The 23,529-nt window shown below is 46.2% G+C and overlaps 1 protein-coding gene across 1 annotated transcript in view; it reads left to right on the top strand.

The window, feature by feature from the left end:
- The window catches only part of adarb2 (adenosine deaminase RNA specific B2 (inactive)), an 832,900-nt gene that overhangs the window by 415,281 nt on the left and 394,090 nt on the right, over window positions 1-23,529 (top strand). The window contains exon 4 of the mRNA XM_070880093.1: window positions 22,068-23,020. Within this exon, the coding sequence (XP_070736194.1) occupies window positions 22,068-23,020 (953 nt within the window). The remainder of the gene's footprint in view (window positions 1-22,067; window positions 23,021-23,529) is intronic.

Here is a 23,529-nt window from a genome sequence, read left to right on the forward strand (position 1 = left end):
AGGGTTCAGTTCTGCCGCCACTTCTCTTCACTGTGTATGTCAATGATTTGGATATAGGCTGAGAGGTGCTGAAATTTGCAGATGATACCTGTTATATATGCAGACTATAGATATACTCTCTGTGTACTTACTGTTTAGTTGCATAAGATGGAGACTTGTTTACCTAATGTACTATCAATAAGGTTTACACTGTGTATATACATGCTGGCACCACTAGAGTATGCAACAGGTGGAGATCGGGGTTTCCAGCCCTGGAGGCAGGGGCTGTATAAAAAGGGGAGCCACCATGCGGCTGGCTCACTCTGGAGTTATGAATAAAGGGCCAAGGTCACTACAGTTTGAGTACAACACATTGCCTTGTAGAGTCATTCATAGGTACAGTACAGACATAATAACTGGCGACGAGAATATGGACTTTCACGCAATTATGGCTACCTTTGGCACACTAAAAGTCTTTGCAGAGGGTGATGATTGGGATGCTTTCACGGAAAGGCTTGAGCTATATTTCGTGGCAAACGACCTGGCAGGGGAAACAGTCACATTGGTGGAGAAGTGCAAGGCTATACTGCTGACCAGTTATGGGCCTGAGGTGTACCGCCTCGTCAGGAACTTGCTGGCACCCATGAAGGCCAAGGATAAGACATACGATGAGCTGAGTGAACTAACTCGCGACCAACTAAAACCAAAAGAGAGCATCCTCATGGCCAGGCACAGATTCTACATTCACCGCAGACCTGAGGGCCAGGAGATTGCAAAATATGCTGCCGACCTCAGGAGACTTGTGGTGCTGTGTGATTTCCGCACGCACCTCAACGAAGCATTGCGAGACATCTTCGTTATAGGAATTGGCCACAAGAGCCTCCTTCACAAGCTATTATCTGCCGACACCACAGTCAACCTGCAGAAGGCCATCAGCATCAGTCAGGCATTCATGACCTCGACCTGCAGCACCATGCAAGTTATTCAGCCTGTGGACTCAAACCCGGCAAGTACTGTACACAGAATGCTGCCTTTCACAGGCAAGACTGTAGAACGTGGCTCTGCCCAGGGCAGATAGTACAGACCTCAGGGTTCCAGAACTCAGAGTCCGCCGAGGGGTGCTAATCGAGTAGCACCATGCGGGTGTTGCGGAGGAAACCATAGGGGTCACCAGTGTCAGTTTGCTAAGTACAAATGCAAAGCCTGTAACACGAAGGGCGACCTCCAGTATATGTGTAAAAGAAATATGACTCACCGTCTAGCAAAGGAGTCGGTGGATGATTTTGAATCCAGCGGGGAGTATGATGATTTTGCCAGAGAGGCAGCTCAGCCCCAAGAAGAAGTGTATGGAGTGTATACCTGCACCACCAATTGTCCTCCAGTGAAGGTGGAAGTCGAGATAAACGGCATTCCAGTCTTCATGGAAGTGGACACGGGAGCGAGCCAGTCAGTGATGAGCCAGGATGCCTTCGAGAGGCTATGGAATGAAAAACGACCCGAGCTGGTTCCAGTACAGGAAACGTTGCACACCTACACCAAGGAGCTGATCCCAGTCCTTGGTATAAGTGTAATCCATAATGGCATGGTGCACAAGTTACCTCTGTGGATTGTTGCAGATGATGGTCCAACGCTACTCAGAAGAAGGTGGATGGGGAAGACCCAGTGGAAATGGGAAGACCTCTTCACTCCAGCAATCAATGTCCCCCGTGCTCAGAGGCAGAGCAAAACCTCACCCTCGCTTGGGCCAGGCACCAGAGAACAGACCAGCGCAGTACCTGAGACACAGACCGTCCATCATGACTGTGTGGCAATGATCCGACCAGAACGATCTAAAAGTACCTTCCTGGCTCCAGTGGCAGGACTCCTGGGGAGGAAGATCGAATTCACAGGCACTCTTCCAGCTTTTGTGGCAGAATTGCGGAAGAGAAGGATCAAGGCAGTCGACCTCGAGGACAGAGGCAAGAAGGCGTCCCTGCTGCAGCGAGGTGCAGTGTGGCATGGCAGGGTTCTGCAACCAACTGAACTTAAAGAGACATTGAATGCATGGCAATCAATGTAACGAACCAATTCAGAACGTAAAGAACAAAATGTTGCGAGATGTCGGGAATAGAATGTCCCCAAAAGTAGCAAGCGAGCGAATTCTGGAGGGTAACGGTGTTGATCCTGATGCCCTCCCCCAGGTGTCCCCTCACGTTATAGGCCAGTGACCTCAGGAGGGTGAAGGCACTGATCCTGATACCCTGCTCCAGGTCTATCCCACGTTGCAGGCACCCGATGGCACTATTCGCCACGGACCTGGAAATGAAAGCGGCATCAATACGCGCCATCGGCCGCCGTTGCCCACCACCCGGGTGGAGACGGTACAGCCCCCAGGCCCAGTCGCTACCTCACCCATGTCTGGGAGCGAAAGGTCAGAACCAACGAGTTCTCCAAACGGGACCTGGAACAGCCAGGTTCCCAACACCATTAGAGAGCAGGCAGAAGATTCTGCAGCCCTCAAAGGAGGACAGGGAGGCCACACACATCTGTGGCTCTGCCCACCACTAGGCAATGGCAAAGGCCCTGAGTCCTGGCGAGGTGAGTGAACCAAGTCCACCCCGCTAGCAGTGGGTGCAGCGCCACCATCAGACAACTAGGACCCTGTCCAGTTGCTCTGGAACTAGCGTCCTCGCATACCTGTACTGCTACCTCAGTACTGACCATGACTGAACCATGAATGCAATCTACCCAATCCTGGTGCACAACTGTAAAACGTAACAAATGTAAGTCACTGAACCAAGGTGTCACGATACAAACTGTAAAAAAAATTTTTTTTTTTTCTTCCTTTCTTTGTAATTGCACTGTGTCTGATCCTGTATATTAATGTAATGGGCCAGCTGCATGATCTCCATGTGGCGGGGAGGGGGGGGTAAATGGATGAATGTAGCCATGGATACACATATGGATCACACCCAGAACCCACTGGAACCTCCACTGCATCATCGAACCATCCAAACTGGTAACCACTACCCAACGTTGTGGCAAAAGGACTTGGGGGTTAACAGGGAGAGAGCCAAACCAAAGCACAGCCCAGGTTCAAGGGCTATTGGCACTTAAGTCTGGGGAGAGCTAAGCCAGAGCACATAATGCAAAGGTAATTGGCACAAAGGACTTGGGGCAGAGTGATCTTATATATGCAGACTATAGATATACTCTCTGTGTAGTTACTGTACAGTTGCATAAGATGGAGACGTGTTTACCTGATGTACTATCAATAAGGTTTACACTGTGCATATACATGCTGGCACCACTAGAGGGTGCAACTGGTGGAGACCGGGATTTCCTGCCCTGGTGGCGGGGGCTGTAAAAAAAGGGGAGCCACCATGTGGCTGGCTCACTCTGGAGTTACGAATAAAGGACCAAGTTTGAGTACAACGCATTGCCTCGTGGAGTCATACATAGGTACAGTACAGACATAATACTACCAAAGTAGGAGGCATGGTTAATTCTGTAGAAGACCAACGGAAGCTGCGAAGGGAGGTTGCTAAGTTGGAAGAATGGGCTGAAAAGTAACAGATGGAATTCAGTATCAGTAAGTGTAAGGCGATTCATTTTGGCAAAAAAACCCAGCAGTAATTATACTCTGAATGGAAGCAGTGCTGTGGAAGAGCAGAGGCAGTTTGGGATACAGGTTCACGGGACATTAAAGGAACATATAACCCCTCTTTCTTGATCCCTCAATTACTGGAAACAATCTACTTTTATCTATTCAGTCCAATTTTTGCATCGTTTTAAATATTTCTATCATATCACTCAGTGCTCCTCAGATTCATAAAGCTGTAAAAAAAAACAAATGGGATTCTAAGTTTTATCTTAAATATAAAAGCCAGGAGGTAATGATGATTATACATAAACCCTTAATAAGAGTTCAGTTAGAATACTGTGTGCATTATTGGGCTCCACACTTATGGGAGGATATCGTGGCTTTGGAGAGAGTGAAAAGCAGATTCATCAGTGTAATATAGAGCACCCTCTAGTGGTCTACTGCTCCTGCAATTCTTCTGGATAAGAGCCACAAGGAATCTGCAGCCCTTCTCTGTCCCATAATCGTTGCTGTCCATCTCCTCGAGACAGACCTTAAACTGGGGGTTCATTCAAAACGTACATGGGAAATTTCTACTGCCATCTGCGATCAATGCCTGCCTCCAGCTCTCATTGAACAGCGTGCAATTCCACTTGAGGACCTGGTCATGGCTGAGTGTGTCCAGGGTCAGGTTACAGATCTCCAGCCGAGGAGCTCGATGTTACAATTAGGATGCTGCTTGGTATGAGGCAATACAAATATGATGAAAGACTTTAAAAGTTGTGCCTTTTTTCGTCAGTAGAATGCGGAGCACTGAGTGATATGATAGAAGTATTTCAAACGATGCAAAAATTGGACTGAATAGATAAAAGTAGATTGTCTTCAGTAGTTGTGGGATCAAGGGGCTATAAAATACGAGATTAAGTGTAAGAGATTTAGAGCAGAGTACAGGAGCAACCTCTTCACACGGAGCGTTGTGAAGCTGTGGAATTCACTTCCAGGGTCAGTGGTTGATGTAGAAACTATGTCAACATTCAAAATGAGATGAAATAGGTGGATGAAGGTTGAAGGGATATGGGAACAGGGTGGGTAAATATGATTAGAACTACTAGTTCATGTGTAGATTAAATGTCGGCATGGATATGTTGGGCCGAATGGTTTGTTCCCATGTTGTAACTTCTGTGTATTTCCATACATTTCTATGTCAGCCCATCTGCTGCTGGAACCCCTATTTCTGTAGTCTCCTGCAGCCCCCGAGCTCCCCATTCCTCATTCCAGCTTCTTATGCATCCCCTCCCCCTTTGCTCCACCATTGGTGCATAAAAAGCATGCTCTGAATTTCCCTCCCTAAACCCCTCTGCTTCTCCTCCTATAAAACTCGCCCTCCTCCTTAAAACCCACTTCTTTGACCAAGCCTTTGATCATCCCTCTTTGGGGTACTGAAATTGCATGTTCAGCCTTGAACTCATTGAATGGTGGTGCAGGCTCGAAGGGCCGAATGGCCTACTCCTGCACCTATTTTCTATGTTTCTAATATCTCCTTCTTTGGCTTGACATTCTTTTTTTTATTATGCCTCAAGACATTTTTCTACATTAAAGCCACTGGATAAGTTGTTGTTGTTGTATATGGCATTGTATATGGCAAGACCACCCCAACATCTGTCGTCGAGCTACAGTACGCGGACGACGCCTGTGTTTGCGCACATACAGCGGCCACACTCCAGGACATAGTCGATGTATTTACTGAGGCGTACGAAAGCATGGGCCTTACGCTAAACATCCGTAAGACAAAGGTCCTCCACCAGCTTGTCCTCACCGCACAGCACTGCCCCCCAGTCATCAAGATCCACAGCGCGGCCCTGGACACCGTGGACCACTTCCCATATCTCGGGAGCCTTCTATTAACAAGAGCAGGCATCGACAACGATATCTAACAACGCCTCCAGTGCACCAGTGCAGCCTTCGGTCGCCTGAGGAAGAGAGTGTTTGAAGACCAGGCCCTCAAATCTACCAGCAAGCTCATGGTCTACAGGGCTGTAGTAATACCTGCCCTCCTGTATGGCTCAGAGACATGGACCATGTACAGTAGACACCTCAAGTTGCTGGAGCAATATCACCAGCAATGTCTCAATAAGATCCTATAAATCCTCTGGGAGGACAGACACACCAACATCAGCGTCCTCACTCAGGCTAACATCCCCAGCATTGAAGCACTGACCACACTCGATCAGCTCCACTGGGCAGGCCACATAGTCTACGTGCCAGACACGAGACTCCCAAAGTAAGTGCTCTACTCGGAGCTCCTTCACGGCAAACGAGCCAAAGGTGGACAGCGGAAACACTACAAGGATACCCTCAAAGCCTCCCTGATAAAGTGCAACATCCCCACTGACACCTGGGAGTCCCTGGCCCAAGACCACCCTAAGTGGAGGAAGTAGGAAGAGCACCTCGAGTCTCAACGCCGAGAGCATGCAGAAATCAAGAGTAGACAGCGGAAAGAGCATGTGGCGAACCAGCCCCACCCACCCCTTCCCTCAACAACCATCTGTCCCACCTGTGACAGAGTCTGTGGCTCTCGTATTGGACTGTTCAGCCACCAAAGAACTCACTTCAGGAGTGGAAGCAAGGCTTCCTCAATTCCGAGGGACTGCCTATGATGATGATGTACTCCAGTATGAATCAACATCCATAGGTGAGTAGAGAGAAGATAGCAAGATAAAAAAGCAAAAAGTTATTTCACAGAAGCATGGTGGAAATGTAATATCCAAATTGGCACATGTACGGGGTTCAATTCAAACTGTGTTGAAAAGGTCAGTGGGAGTAAAAGCAGAGTATCCCTCTTTGCACTCACGTATCTTTTGCAGTAAAATTAGCGGGAAAAACTTCACCACAATAGTTCCTTTAATATCAAATAGTATATTTGTAAATGTATAGGAGTCACAGGCTTGGATATAAACTCAGTTTGAACCATAAAAGCTACAAGCCCCAGAGACAAAGTCCGTTGTGTATCTCCACAGCAAAAAGGTACAAGCAAAATCATCAATTTATCCATTCTGTTTTACTTAAATAAAAATGCAGCGGTAAAGAAACAGTGAACCTCTTCTAAATCATTGCTACCAGCAGGCACGAGCTTTGTGGTATTCTGGATGGCAGCAAATCTATTTTGCGAGATGACTGCGAGATGATAATTGTGATCATATGGTAGCTGTAATTTAAACCTATCCGGGGTACTCTTAAAATATTCATTTAGCCTTGCCTGCAGATTTTAAGTTGTAAGAAATCCTGGGCATAATCTTATTTTGTCACCTGCCCCCCCACCCCCCCCCCCCCCCGCAACCAACCGTCTACAAACAATTCTTCAAAGCTTGAGAGAGGGTAAGGGAAGTATCTGGCCTTCTGGTTTCAATCCCTCGAGTCCAAATGCTCTGTGTGGATTGTAGATCCAAGGGGCTAGAATTTCCCCTCCGATCGCTGGCGCCGGATCCTTAGCGATATTCCGGCGGCTGTGTCTTTTTAACCGCCGGAATACCGCTGGTGCGCGCTCCCGCAGTTTTCGGGTCCTCGATGTTGGTGGTGGCGAAGCTTAGCGATACTGCACTGGAGCGGCCGGGAAAACTGGAGGAAACCCGGCAATCTCCTTACCTTTAGTAAGTGAAGACAAACCACTGCAAGAAACGTCCGGAAAATCTTCTCTGCGCAGGCGCGGTCATTCTCCCGCGATTTCGGGATCAAGGGCGACCTAGCGCATGCGCAGAGAAGAGTAGGACAGCACTGGACATCTTGAAGCTGCAGAGGTTGGTTGAGGTCCCTATCCGAGGGCTGTCCGACCTATTCTCCTTCACCTGGGCGGCAGGAAGCTGGATCCTCTTCTGAACGAGGTGAACATGTTCCATCTGCTCAAAACCTGCCTTGACAGTGTGCTGGGACTGCTGCCCCTCAGGATGAAGAAGACCAAGGATGAAAACAGTACCGACATGAAGGAGAGAGAGGTATTAATCGAGGTTGTTTCAGTGCTCATAGCGGAGTGGGCTTGATACTGGCCTTTGACCTATGGTGCCCAAGTTTAAAGGGAGCCTTATTCTGTATCTAACCCATGCTGTACCTTCCCTGGCAGTATTTGATGGGACAGTGTAGAGTGAGCTTTATTCTGTACCTAACCCGTGCTGTACCTGCCCTGGGAGTGTTTGAAGGGACAGTGTAGAGTAAGCTTTATTCTGTATCTAACCTGTGCTGTACTGCCCTGGGAGTGTTCGATGGGACAGTGTAGAGGGAGCTTTACTCTGTATCTAACCCGTGCTGTACCTGCCCTGGGAATGTTTGATGGGACAGTGTAGAGGGAGCTTTACTCTGTATCTGAAATCTAAAATCATAGCAGGCCAGCGACATTTGCTTGATGGAATCTTTTCTACCTTCACGATCTGGATGGAGTGAGCACTCTGAATGAAGTTTGAATCCCAGCTGGCAATACTTAATCGTGCATAATGCTAGGTCCAAGTCAGGTAGGTACTTTAAAAATGGGCGGTTGCGATCGGAGCGATAACGGGCAGTAACGGGCCTTAAAAAATACTTTTTGGTGGAAGGTAGCGCTGGGGGGAATTTTGGGCGATTTCTGGGCGGCAAATGTGGGCAGGCGATTTGTAGCAATGCCAGCTGTAATCTTAGGCTGAAATTACCACCGGCGATAATCGGGAAGTGAAACGGGCGGTACAGGGTGGTAATTTACATTTTTGAGCAAAACAGATGGTAACTGGGTGGTAACTGGACATTAAATGGGCAATCCTAGGGGAAATTCTAGCCCATGTGGTGTGCTGCTGTCTGCATCACTCATATACAAGAGTCACAGTGTGATTATAATCAGAGAATGACATTAACAGCGGTACCCAGGAAAGTGCTATGAAAGAGCTTGGATACAGAGAAGGTTCCACCTGATATGAAACAACCACATCATACACTCCCAACAGTTGGGGATGGGAGCGAGTCGACAAGACAGCAGACTAGAAATGACTGTTGGTGATATTAGCAGGTGGCCCTTGCCGCACTTGCACTGTATTACTTTCTGCTGTATTTTGTCAGTCACTGATTGGTAAGGGCCGGTGTGTAAATATTCCTGCTCAAGCTGATGTGAAACATTGTCACGTTTACAAAATGCCGACTGGAGTGGAATGCCCTCACACTTGCCTCTGGTCTGATCAAGCAGGGTAGGAAGCGTTTATTTGTACTAATAAAATGGCCACTGTGTCCCTGATTGGCTCTCCATTATCACATGACCTATTGCTGATTGGTCCCCTTGGAGGATAAGCCACACCCTGAGGTTTCTCTGGAATGTGTAACTGGAACTGCCCAGCTCAAGTTCTGACCGACTTTGCAAATTGTAATTCGATCCATTCTGACTTCAGAAACCAGAGAGGACAGATCTCGAACAACCCAGCAAAAGCTACCAAGTTCCAGCCAAAGTCCCTTATCCCAGCGCAAGTGCATCCCTCCCTATGCTGAAGTCCATTACCCCAGCGCAAGTGTTTGACCATAACTCCCCTGCCATAGATGGGGCATTGTGTGGGTCACGGATTGTTAACAGGTTTATTGTTTATGAAGTGAAGAGTGACAATGTCGTGACTTCTAGATTTCATCCACTCCGACGATGTCCCTGATGCACCGAGCTTTCCAAGAAACGTGATCCATCTTCCCCGAGCTTCCTATCTCCCCTCTCTCTTCTCTTCCCCCTCCCCCCCTCATGAGTCTCTCTCTCCCTGCCACCCCTCTCTCCCTGCTGCCCGTCGCCCCTCTCGCCCCACCGTCCCTCTCTCCCCGCCGTCTCTTTCTCTCCCCGTCGCCCGCCGCCCCTCTCACCCCGCCGTTTATCTCTCCACCGTTTCTCTCTCTCCACGCCGCCCCCTTCTCCCCACTGCCCCTATCTCTCCACTGCTTCTCTCTCTCCCCGCCACCCGCCTCTTGCCGCTGCCCGATCTCACCATTGCTTCTCTTACTCCCTGCCACCCCTCTCTCCCCAACGCACATCACCCCCTCTCTCCCCGCCACATCTCTCTCTCCCCGGCTCGGTCGGAGGCTCAGCAGCTGGCTCGGACAAGGACAATGTGGTCAATTGCGAGGCCCCACATCTGGTTCAGGGCCCCACTTGCAGTTTCAGTTTCGGGCGGGAGGTGTCAGGGGCGGGGTCCGGAGGGCGCAGGTGCAGAAGAAAGAAAAGAATTTTAGTACAAATAGTCACTCCTGCAGGGAACAGCAGGTACATTACCAACATAAAAGACCGTAGATTGAACCACATAAAATCTCAGCCCAATAATCAAGACTGAGGGAAAAGGAAGCTACCAAAAAATTTCTAGTCATTTTTTGTTTGAGCTTTACGGGTATTGTTTTTAACCAAGTTGAATTTTAAATTGAAGGCACTTTGTTTAACTGTAGGTCGCAACAGGATACGTGGAATTTGTTTTCTCTTGCAACACAGTGCAGTGATAGAGAGAATCTTCCAATATTATACTTAGACAGCGTAATCAACACATGGGAATTTAAAAATAACCGTTTCTTGCATGAAGAATGATCCGTTTGGTTTACCAGAGGAAACTCAGCTAATGAAATGTTTTTCATTGCATTCTCTTTTAAATGTTTAATTAAAAGATAAATGAATGTTCCCTGTTGCCTCGGCGATTCTGTGCCACCATCACAAACCACTTGGAAGTTAATTTTTGAAGACCTCTTTAGGGTATAGATGATCTTCATATTATAATATTGCAGGATTGTCTTTATCTAAGCAGCGTGTCTTAAGAGGAAAGGAATTACATGCATTCTGGCGCAATCCACGGTTTAATATGGTTCCCTCGCAGCGCACAATTTCAAATGTTATAACTGTGTAATAAAAACGCCTGGTTCAAAAGTTAACCCATACGTTTTTTGCCCCCTCATAGAATTTAATCAAAAGTAATAAAAAAATCTTTCAGCCAGGCCTCCAAAATGGCAGCGAAGAACCTGGGGGCTCGATCCACAGGTCTCGCAGCCATTCATTTCCCTCTTTACAAGCGTTCCCTCCTCCCGGCGGCCAGAATGCACCTCCCCTTTAAGATGTGTTGGCTGCTTTTAAGAGGTGTCAGACACACCCAATTTCCCGTGCATCGCCTCCCCCCCCCCCTCCAAATCAGTTACGCTGTCAATAAGCAGCACGCTAGCTGTGCACATTATAATGAGCTGCCAGCACCAGTTTCTCCTGTCCCTGCGCCCAGGTGAACAGGCCTGTGACGTGCCCTCCATGCATCTGTTTTAAGGCACAATCGAATTTCCAGGCCGGTATATTTTTTATTTCGCACAAGTCAAACAGGGAGCCTAAATCTCACTAAAACTGCGTTACAGTTGTGCCCATTACTGCCGATGCAAGAATCAGCAACAACATTTCTTTATCCGGTGTTTGTGGCAAACCAAAATTTGAAATGGTATCCAGCACAAAATATTATTTTGCACTGGCTTAAGTGTAATAAAATTGAAAAGAATGTCTGTTTTTGTGTCTTAAATTTGCTGCTTAAAAATAATGTCAGCAAACTATCACTTTCTACAAAAAGCGTCAGTATTCCTAATAAAATCTAAAGGCCTTTTGTTCCTTCAGATAGCCAATAATTTATTTGTCACATTTCAGTGCTCAGTAAGTGCATGCATAACAGCATGAAGCCGTGTAAAATGACATTGAATCCAATTTGCATTCTTGCAGTAAAGTGATAGTTTATGTTCAGCCACACCCCATGGAAACCATGAGTATTCAACTTACAATTTGTTGTGTATGCAACAACTCAATAGACTGAATACCGTAATCTCCGAACAGGTACAAACGTGGCTCTACTTTATTAGGGCCCAAAGTGATTACATTACACGCTGGCTAGCCTTTTATACCTGGGCCGCACACATGTGCGCACAGCCCAATGTCCTCCGACAGTAGCGCCACCTGGTGGCTAGTAAACCCAAGCATATATACCTGACAAAATTGAAATCCATTGTCCTCAAAGTGGATATGGAAATAACTTGGTGCATGAAGTTCTCGATTGATGTACATCCTCCTCTCTTTGCAACAATTACAGTGTAAGTTTCCAGCTAAGGGGAATCTTAGGCGGTCCCTTTTATCGAGGATGACTTTCTTTCACACCAAATAGGGATGAGTTCACAAGCGTTTCATTGAAGAACCTGACATTCCAGGTCCCGAACTACATATTGAAGGGTGGAAGATGCGTATGCGTGGATTTTTTTAACGTGGGGTGGCCGTTGCACACCAGCCACCACACGGGCTTGACAGAGCAAGGTCTTGATCCAGTGGCAAGGATTAACCAAGATGACTGGCGACCAGCTCTGGTCGCGGATCTAGTACGCACACATATCGCAGTGTGGGCTGGCTCGTGCTGCCCCTGGTCCCTCGGCTCTTCTGGGCCCCGAACTCATGCCTCTCCTGCGCCCTGATCGGCGCTCCTTCGTGCCGACCTCGCCGCTCCTCTGCTGCTTGCCGCCTCTCCTGCCCACGCTCCAAGGGGAATAGGTCCTTCATAACCACTCTATTTAGGCCCCTCATAATTTTATGCACCTAAATTAGGTCTCCCCTCAGCCTCCTTTGCTCCAAAGAAAACATATTAGTAAGGGAGAGAATGTTTTTATCATGAGGGAGTCTGCTACTTTACACTCATCTCAGATAACAAGCATTGATAATAACAATGTGAATTTGTTTACTACCTCTAACGTAGGAAAACATCCGAAGATGCTTCACAGTGGCATAATCGGAAATAAATGAACACGGAGACAAAGAAAGACAATTTAGGAGGGGGTGACCAAAAGCTTGATCAAAGAGATGGATTTTAAGGAGGGTCTTAAAATAGGAGGGGAAAGGATGAGGGGCAAGAAATTCAAGAATGTGAGGGCCTAGACGACTAAAAGCATGGCTGTCAATGATGGGGTGAAGGGAAGGGAGATGCACAAGAGACCAGAGTTGAAGGAAATGAGTGTTCGGTTCGGGGGAGAGGGACTGGAGGAAGTTACAGGAAGCAGCGACACTGTGAAGGAATCTAGATGAGAATTGTAAATTGGAGGTGTTGGGGGACCAGGAGCCAATGTGGGTCAGCAAGGACAGGGCTGATAGGAGAGCGAGACTTGGTTTTGGTCATGATATGGGCAGCAGAGTTTTAGATAAATTGATGAATGGGGGGCTGGCCAGGAAACCATTAGAATAGTTGAGTCTGGAAGTGACAAAGGACAAGCGTTTCAGCAGCAGATGGGCTGAGGTAGGGGTGGAGTTGGACAATGCACAGAGGTGGAAATGGGCAGTGTTTGAAATGGAGGGACTATAATAAAGAATCAAATAGAATGTTGACATTGAACTGGTGGCAAGCGTTCGGAGACCAGGGCTTTGGACTTCCTAATATTTAACTCGAGGAAATTGTGGCTCATCCAAAACTGGATGTTGGACAAGTAGCCTGATAGAGGCAGTGGAAATGGAGAGGTAGAACTGGGCGTCATAAGTGTACACATGGGAACTAACCCCATCCCTTCAGATTATGTCACCAAGGGGCAGCATGTATTCAAGGGAGAGGGAGAGGGCCAAGGATAAATCCTTGAGGACCTCCAGAGGTAATGGTGTGGAGTTAGGAAGAGAAACCACATGTGATCTTCTGGCTGTAATGAGATAGGCAAGCGAGGAACCAAGCGAGACAGTTACACTGAGCTGGACAGCGTAGCAGGGATGTTGGAGGAGGTTGACGTGTCAAAGTCTGCAGAGAGGTCAAGGTAGGTTAATGCACAATGGTCACAGTCACATTTGTGACTTTAACTAGAGCCACTTTGATGCTGTGGCAGGGGTGGAACCCTGATCGGTGAGATTCAAACATAGCGTCGCGAGAAAGTTGGGCACAAATTTGAGAAGTGGCAACACTTGCAAGGACTTTGGGGAGGAAAGGCAGCATCAAATGGGGCAGTACAAAAGCAAAATACTGCAGATGTTGGAATCTGGAACAAAAACAGAAAATGATGGAAATCTCAGCAGGTCAGGCAGCATTTGTGGAGAGGAAGCAGTGTTAACGTTTCAGGTCGACGACCCTTCCTCAGAACTGGAGTGTGTTCGGAAAGAACAGATTCTTAACAAGCACTGAAAGGGGGAGGGGAAGAAAGAACAAAAGGGAAGGTCTGCGATAGGTTGGAAGACAGGAGAGATTGGAGAGGCAAAAGGGATGATGGGCCAAATTCAAATCGTAATGCCAGGAGTTAGAAAAACATTAGTCAAGAGAGGGTGTGATTGATGGGATTATGACCAACTGCCATTGGAGACAAGGAGAAAAATAGAAAGAAAGAAACAGGCTCTGAGGGGGGCGGGGGGAAGGGGTGGGGGCAGACACGGGGCAGTAGTTTGCAAGACCAAAGAGTTTGTGGGTGCTTTTTTGAAGAGGGATGATGACTGAGGTTTAGTAAGGGAGGGGGGCAGTACCTGAGGAGAGGGAACCATTTACAGGTAGCACAGGGGCCAGGGAGGGAAGTTGGGTGTTCAGCAGTTTCATGGGAATGGGGTCAACGGAACAGGAGGAGAGTCTCATGAACGAGATGAACTTGACAAAGGCATGAGGGAGGTAGGTTAGAAACGAGACAAAATCACAGGGTGGCACAGTAAATGGGGGCAGTGATGAGTGATGTCCTATTTTAAAAAGATTTTTCATGGCAATTTTGGAACAATGCATTTTTGTTTTGTGCTGCTAATACTGTCAGTGGCATGCACTGTGCAGAACATTTTGTCAAGGTATGTTATATGCAGTGTTACAAATTTGGATCTGCCATAGATATGCTGTCTCTGGTTCAGTGGCATCAGTCACTCCTGTAGGCAGTCTGAGCATCTTACTTTTACAGCAGTTGACTCACAGTGCCCTGTATCTATTTGTGCCGTAACATAACCCACAGATGTAACAGGAGCATCCCATGTGATCGGGACTGAACGTGTTTTTTGCACGTGGATTTTTTCAATCTCTGCAAAGGCAGAGTTAACGCTTAATACAAATCATTAATCTACTTAATGTCACGACAAAGGAAGATACAGAAGAACAGTGATGATCAGATACACTTTCTTCAATCAGTGCAATTTACTTTCATGCAATAATACAAAATAAAGAGCAAAGCACACCTTCTCACACCATCTTACTTGACTTAAACAAGAGATCTGACTGTTTCCTCCAGCATTTCTGACTTTCTGAGCCTTCCCAAAGGATTTGCAGATCTCGGTTTTAAAGCTAACCTCACAGCCGATTTTTATTTCTCTATTTATCTCTCATTTCCCCATTTGTCTGCAAACAGACAGGGATCAAAGAGCTTTCCAAAACATGTGTGTGTTTTTCAATTAACTAGACAAATTTGCAAATCGCATATTGTTTAGTTTCTGGGAGAGACAACTTCCATTTAGCATATTAACCTTTTTTAAGGTCTGGTCATTATCACATTGCTGTTAGTGGGAGCTTGCTGTGCGCAAATTGGCTGCCGTGCTTAATGATTTGTATCAAGCATTAACTCTGCCTTTGCAGAGATTGAAAAAATCCAATTGCAAAAGACACGTTCAGTCCCGATCACACAGGATGCTCCTGTTATATCTGTGGGTTATGTTACCGCACAAATAGATACAGGGCACTGTGAGTCAACTGCGACATTACAACAGTGACAACACTTCAAAAAAGTACTTTGTAAAGTGCTTTGGGGCATCCGGTGATCGTGAAAGGCACTACATAAATGCAAGTCTTTTTTTCTTTCTTACACTTGTGGGAATTTGCTTTCCTTAAAAGAAAAACCAACATTATCAGTAGCTCTGATTTCAAAATTCCTCCTGTGGAAAAAGTCAAAAAATTCTGAAACGTGACAATCGGGTGAATATATTATTCCCCCCTCCTTGAGCACATCACTGTCTATACTTCTATACATTCTGAAAATAATCTATATTAGTTTTCACAATACATTCTTCTGAATTTTTTGGGGAGTATATTTTCTTTTATTTTCAGTGTACCACATTACTGTTACAAAGACAGAGAGAAAACACATGGCAGATGCAGTATAACGTGGATAAATGTGAAGTTATCCACTTTGGTAGGAAAAACATAAAGACCAAGTATTATTTAAATGGTGATAGCTTGGGAAGTGTCAATGTACAGAAGTACCTGGGTGTCCTTGTACACCAGTCATTGAAAGCAAACATGCAGGTGTAGCAAGCAGTTAGGAAGGCAAATGGTATGTTGGCCTTCATTGCAAGAGGATTTGAGTACAGGAGCAAGGATGTCTTACTGCAGTCATACAGGGCCTTGGTGAGACCACACCTGGAATATTGTGTGCAGGGTATCCTTGCCATAGAGGGAGTGCAACAAAGGTTCAGCAGTTTGATTCCTGGGATGGCAGGACTGTCTAATGAGGTGAGATTGGGTTGACTAGGCCTATATTCACTGGAGTTTAGAAGAATGAGAGGGGATCCCATTGAAATGTATAAAATTCTGACTGGGTTGGATAGACTGGATGCGGGGAGGATGTTTCCCCTGGCTGGGAAGTCTAGAACAAAGGGTCACAGTCTCAGGATATGGGGTAGGAAATTTAGGACTAGATGAGGAGAAATTTCTTCACTCAGAGGGTGGTGAACCTGTGGAATTCTCTACCACGGAAGTGAAGGCGTGCAAACTTCACAAGATTCCCCCCCAGTGTTTGGGCTCATTTGAAAGGAAATTTAATTTGGGACTATCTATCGAAAAGTTTGGAACCCTAACATGCTTTTGGAAGAAACTACGAACTTTAATCGAATTTTGGATTTTAAAAGATAAATTCAAGGCTGTGGGCGGGCCTAAAGAACTAACAGGAGACAACCTGATCAGTGAGACTACCTTGGTGTTGAGGACTAAAATAACCTGTCTGGAGAAATGGGTATTTGAGAATCCTTCTGCACAAGAAACATTAACATTACAACATGACCCAGAGATAGCTAACCATCAACTGAAACTGGAAAACCATTTCAGCATATGCATCACAAAGAGGCCCAATCCAGCCTGTATGCGAAAACTAAACACAAAAGGACATTGCAATTACCAAGCTAATATTTCTATCAGGAAACAGTTTTTGAACATCAACCCACCCAAAACATATCAACTTTTAAGCAGCCCGCCAAAATATTACAAAGAAGAGCCAAGCCCGCCAAATTTAAACAAAAAACTCTGAACAGATTTGGCGTCAAGATTAGAACCACTCAAACTGTATAACTGGCCCCCTGTTTTCAACAGAGGTTGGGTTGCTAAGTAGCTACAAGATTGCTACCACCTCAGATGACAGACTATTATCACACTACGCTGGTGTCATCAAGACAAGAAGAGAAACCAACGCGACAGTTGTAAACTAACTCTCCAGCCTCGAAGTCCTGAAGTCCTGAAGGAAGGAAGAACATCACCATCGCGGCAGCAACTGACCACAACCAACGTGGTATCAACGGAAAACCACCGCGATCGACCAAACTCGAAACAAAACTTCCAACGGGAAAAAAACGAAGAATCAAAAAGTTTCCACTCTACAATCTAATCCTGACCTACCAACGGGGAAAACATTACCTAAAGACTGTAGAAACCTATTTCTAATGAAGAAAACCGGGTACTTACCCCATAGATCCAAAACGCACCTTAATGCATCAGTGGACTCAACCCAACTGAAGATTGCGCAGCAGAAAGTCTTCTCCGACGTTCGGGGTATAGCAAGCAGACCCTACCACATCCAGCGAACCCTGAAACCGCGATCTACCGTTAACTGTCAAAACATAGAAACATAGAAAATAGGTGCAGGAGTAGGCCATTCGGCCCTTCGAGTCTGCCCCACCATTCGATAAGATCATGGCTGATCATTCCCTCAGTACCCCTTTCCTGCTTTCTCTCCACACCCCTTGATCCCTTTAGCCGTAAGGGCCATATCTAACTCCCTCTTGAATATATCCAATGAACTGGCATCAACAACTCTCTGCGGCAGGGAATTCCACAAGTTAACAACTCTGAGTGAAGAAGTTTCTCCTCATCTCAGTCCTAAATGGCCTACGCCTTATCCTAAGACGTCTAACCTAGCTAGGATTAGGTATTGAGAGGTGGAGGTGTAATTCACTGTAACCCCCCTTTGAATGTAATGTGTTGTTCTCTATTAGAGTCATTATAAGCTATTGTAACCCCCTCTGAGTGTTTAAGGTATTGTTCTTTAATAAGTTTGAATAAGTTTTGACATTGTACTTCCTTATTAGATTAATTCTAAGTTTGTAATTTCTTGACTGTAATAAAATCAAAGTTCTTTTGCATCAAACCAGTGTCCTTTGCACTTTGTCACACCCCCCAAATAAATCCAGAGTCTAGAACCCAAGGGAGTAGGAGCGATTTGAACCACTCAAGTTGGTCAGAAGGGTACCTGACCCCCTCATAGTGACCACCCCCTTACAGAAGGCTGTGGAGGCCAAGGCACTGAATATATTTAAGAAGGAGATAGATAGATTTCTAGACTCAAAGGGCATCAAGGGGTATGAGGAGAAAGTGGGAATATGGTGTTGAGATAGAGGATCAGCCATGATCATATTGAATGGCGATGCAGGCTCGAAGGGCCGAATGGTCTACTACTGCTCCTATTTTCTATGTTTCTATGTTTAAGTCAGCCTTCCCCAGAGCAGCACCAGTGACCAATGAAGCAAGCAGATACTTGAAGTGAAAGTTAATGCTGACATCAACACTAAAAAGTAAAATGTAATTAGGTTACGCAGATTCTCAGGAACAAATGTCAAAATAGATTAAAATCATTGAGCTGAAGCAGATTTACCAGCTGTTGTGACATGTGCTTCCTCTGGTAGTGAATGTGACATCACTGCAGCAAAATTCTGGGAGCGGATTGCACTTGACTCTTCTAATCAATGCAAACGCCGTGTGCTGAACCTCATTGGCTCAAACACTGAACATAGTTTGTAGACACGTTCAGTGTCAGTCAGTGGCTCAGTGGGTAGCACCCTCACCTCTAAGTCAGAAGGTTGTGCGTTGAAGTCCCACTCCAGAGACTTGAGCAATCAAAGGAAGACACTTCAGTGCAGCGCTGAGGGAGTGCTGCCCTGTCGGAGGTGCCCTCTTCAGGATGAGACATTAAACCGAGGCTGCGTCCACTCTCAGGTGGACATAAAAGATCCCAAGGCACTATTTCAAAGAGCAGGGGAGTTATTCCCTGGTGTCGTGGTCAGTATTTATCCCTCAATCAACATCACTAACAAAAACAAATTATCTGGTCATTCTCACATTGCTGTTTGTGGGAGCTTGCTGTGTGAAAATTAGCTGCTGCGTTTCCTACAATACAACAGTGACTACACTTCAAAAAGTACTTCATTGGCGGTAAAGCACTTTGAGACATCTGGTTGTTGTGAAAGGCACTATATAAATGCAAGTTTTATTTTTCAATTTTCAGTTAAATTGTATTCAGACTTAAACACTGAAATGGAACATTTTGACATTTAGAGTCAGCATCAAACGCTCCCAGTTCAGGTATAACATGTGCCAGATGATAGTTAAAACTCTCTCTACGCTGCACTAACTAGGCACCTTCATCCCAATCTCAGAAAAAGCTATCCCTCCTTTCTCAGTCTGAACTTTACCACTTAACATTCCATTTATTCTGAGTGAGATTGCCAATTTAGTACCGATATGTACTGAAATACATGTTGTGGCACCTAACAGGGGTCAGACTGAAGCTGCCCAGGCTTATTCACATGTGACCCTTACAGCCAGCATAAGAGAGGGGATTTTCATCCCATCTGTTTTGACAGTATTCCAGACTGTGCTCCAATGCATTAACTATGTTAATGCACTGCACGTCCATTTCCTTCAAGTGTTTGAAGAGCCCCAGGTTATACTTCTACAGGCCACTAATTCACCACAGAAAAGGTTCTTTACAATGTCACCATTTCTTCTAGGATCCCGAAATGCCTTTGAAAATACAAAAGAATGAGGATAGGATTGTGATCTCTGTTGCACTGGTCCCAGCGTGGAGCAGGAACGCAAGAGAGAATAGGACAAAGAGGACTCTGCAGTCCATCTGTCCAGTCACAAAAATACCCATCAATATCCAATTCTCTATGAATAAGAATAAAGGAAAGTACAAGGCCAGAATAGCCTGCTGAAAATGAGGGCCTAGCTGAAAGAGTCTGAGATAGCCACAGAGGCAGTAGTCAGTGAGGGAGGCTATCAGACTGCAGACTGAGGTATGAAGGCAAACAGCTCGTAAGAGAAAATGTTGGTGCCAGTTAGCCCAGAGACCAGTAACCTGTGAGTGGGCTTAGTCCATAATCAGGACAGGAGCATGTTTCTTGTGTTGTGAGAATTGGCAAAAAATTGCTGTATCTCACTGAGAACTGAACTTTGCCCGTATATCTCGTCCTATTACCTCCATCTATGGCTCAGTGTCAATTTTTCTGATAACGCTCCTGTGAAAGGCACTATATAAATGCAAGTTGTTGTGTACTTTTTTATTGAAAATAAACCGGTTTGTTTTGCAGTTAGCCTTGTATCAGCAGAGAGCTTTTCGTTCTGCCTTCCAAAAAGATAGGCGAATGCATGGAGCAGCGTGTGCAAGATCATAGCACACAAAACATAATAACATAAGAAATAGGAGCAGGAATAGGCCATTTGGCCCCTCGAGCCTGCTCTGCCATTCAATAAGATCATGGCTGATCTTCGCCCTCAACTCCACTTTCCTGCATTGTCCCCATATCCCTTGATTTCCTAAATATCCAAAAATCTGTCAATCTCTGCGCAAACTGGCTGCCACATTACAACAGTGATTACACTTCAAAAGTACTTCATTGGCTGTAAAATGCTTTGAAACGACCGGTGGTCGTGAAAGGCGCTATATAAATCCAAGTCTTTTTTTTTAATATGCTCTACGACTGAGCTTCCACAGCTCTTTGGGGTAGAGAATTCCAAAGATTCACCACCATCTGAGTGAAGAAATTTCTCCTCATCTCATCTCAGGCATAAATGGCAGACCCCTTATTCTGAGATTGTGACCCCTGGTTCGAGACTCCCCAACCAGAGGAATCAGGCTTCCTGCATCTACTCTGACAAGCCCTATAAGAATTTTGTATGTTTGAATGAGATCACTCTCATTCTTCTAAACTCGAGAGAATATAGGCCTAGCCGAATCAATCTCTCCTCATAGAACAATCCCCTCCCTCCCCCCTACCCCTCCTCCCCACAATCAAACAAGAGGTCTATGGTTACAATCCCCGGGTCATGTTATCATTCAGCTACATATTGGGTAGTAAAGATGTGCACCAGATCATCAAGGATATAGCGTCTGCTTAAAGCAATAACCAGTGGCACTGAACCCGTGAGTATATCGACTGGAGACCTGTGAATTTGTCACATCTCATTAACACCCGAGGGCTGCTGATGCTGTGAAACCATGCACTGCAAGATTTCTTCTCTGAAACCTACTTTAGTGGCAAGATTAAAAGGAGGTTGAAATAACAACAACTTGTATTTATATAGCGTCTTTAACATAAGGACATAAGAAATAGGAACAGGAGTCGGCCATATGGCCCCTCGAGCCTGCTCTGCCATTCAATAAGATCATGGCTGATCTGATCATGGACTCAACTCCACTTTCCCGCCCGCTCCCCATAACCCCTTACCCCCTTATTGTTAAGAAACTGTCTATTTCTGTCTTTTTCATTGCCCTTCCTGATCACTTGCTGTACTGCATACTATCCTTTTGTGTTTCATGCACAAGTACCCCCAGGTCCCGCTGTACTGCAGCACTTTGCAATCTTTCTCCATTTAAATAATAACTTGCTCTTTGATTTTTTTCTGCCGAAGTGCATGACCTCACACTTTCCAACATTATACTCCATCTGCCAAATTTTTGCTCACTCACTTAACCTGTCTATGTCCTTTTGCATATTTTTTGTGTCCGCCTCACACATTGCTTTTCATTCCATCTTTGTATCGTCAGCAAACTTGGCTATGTTACACTCAGTCCCTTCTTCCAAGTCGTTAATATAGATTGTAACTAGTTGGGGTCCCAGCACTGATCCCTGCGGCACCCCACTAGTTACTGATTGCCAACCAGAGAATGACCCATTTATCCCAACTCTTTGTTTTCTGTTAGTTAGCCAATCCTCTAATGTAGTAAAACATCCCAAGTGCTTCACAGGAGTGTTATAAGAAAAAAATTTGACATCGAGCCACATAAAAAATGATGGCAAATGACCAAAAGCTTGGGCAAAGAGGTAAGTTTTAAGGAGCGTCTTAAAGGAAAAAAGAGAGGTAGAGAGGCAGAGAGGTTTAGGGAGGGAGTTCCAGAGCTTAGCACCCAGGCAGCTGAAGGCACGGTCACCGATGGTTGAGTGAATATATTCAGGGATGCTCAAGAGGGCAGAATTAGAGGACGCAGGCATCTCAGGTGGTGGAGGGGTGAGAGGGAGTGCGTTGTGAGGTTGTATTGGGGGTTGATCGCACAGTAACTGTACCATCTTCTTGTGTTTTAACAGGCACCAGCAGTGTAGAGGTGAAGGAGAACCGCAATGTGGGCAATTTATCTTTGGAGGATCACACTCGAACGTCAAGTGACCGGCGGGTCTTCCGCTGTTCGGATGTCGCCCGAAGCGGAGCACCTGGCCTGAAAAGGAAAAGGCCTCTGGAGGAAGGGAACAACGGACACATGCACCCAAAGGTGCAGCTGAAATGCAAGAAACTGTCGTGGTCGGTGACGCCAAAGAACGCCCTAGTGCAGCTGAACGAACTGAAGCCGGGATTACAGTACAGGATGGTCTCGCAGACTGGGCCCGTGCACGCACCCGTTTTCGCCATTGCGGTCGAGGTGAACGGTTTGCTCTTCGAAGGCACGGGGCCCACCAAGAAGAAGGCCAAGATGAGGGCTGCCGAGATGGCCCTGCAGTCTTTCGTGCAGTTCCCAAACGCCTCGCAGGCCCACCTGGCCATGGGCCACTGCGTGAACCCCGCCGCAGACTTCACGTCTGACCAGGCCGACTTCCCCAACACACTGTTTAAAGAGTTCGAGCCGTCGGCTCCAAATGGCGGCCTGCCCTGCCGTGGCCCCGCCGACACTGAGCTGCTCTACGGCGGCTGCCGGCACGGACGGTTACTCTGCCACACGCTGGATTTAATGGTCCGCGCCAAACAAAGCCACCACAAGACGCCATTGCCAGCCGCCAGCAGGAAGAACCCAGTGGAGATGTTAAATGAGCTGCGCCCGGGCCTGAGGTACGTGTGCCTCTCGGAGACCGTTGAGAAGCGTGCCAAGAGCTTTGTGATGGCTGTGAGGGTTGATGAGAGAACGTTTGAAGGCTCGGGACGCAGCAAGAAGCTGGCGAAAGCCCAAACGGCGCAGGCTGCTCTTCAGATGCTCTTTAACATCCAGCCGGCGCCCAGTGGAAAACCTTGTCAAATGCCTGGCAGGAATAAATGTCCTCATTTACCACAGGTGAGAATCGCCTGCCAGCTCTTGGCAGACCTTGGGAATTTTACACCAAATTGTTGGCCGACCTCAGGTAACCTTCATTTACACAGACTGGTGGGCGGGAGAGAAATGATGGGAATTAATTGGGAGGTTGCTGAGGAATGAGCACATTTGAACCTATCTTGTATTTGTAGTAGCCTGGTAAATTAATGCGGGGTTAATTCTCTGCAGCCAAATTTTTTTTGAAGTTCCATTGGCAATAAAACAATAGTGTAAGAGCAGAAAAATTAGATGGTCACTTTCTGAGGTAAAAAAAACATTACTAATTCAAAAAATATAGATTTATAAGAACAAAATCACTGGAATAAGCACGGGGAATTTTAGGCCATTAAAGAGTCATGCAAGTGACCAATAATGCAATATCACTCCGTTATTTAAACAGAATGGGACCTTAAAAGAAGCTTCCTCAGCAGTTAAATAGTTCAGCACCATCTCCCGCCCAAAACTGACGGGAGTGACGTCGGGGTGGCGTG

This window comes from Pristiophorus japonicus, chromosome 5, assembly GCF_044704955.1.
Source record: "Pristiophorus japonicus isolate sPriJap1 chromosome 5, sPriJap1.hap1, whole genome shotgun sequence".
Taxonomy (NCBI): domain Eukaryota; kingdom Metazoa; phylum Chordata; class Chondrichthyes; family Pristiophoridae; genus Pristiophorus; species Pristiophorus japonicus.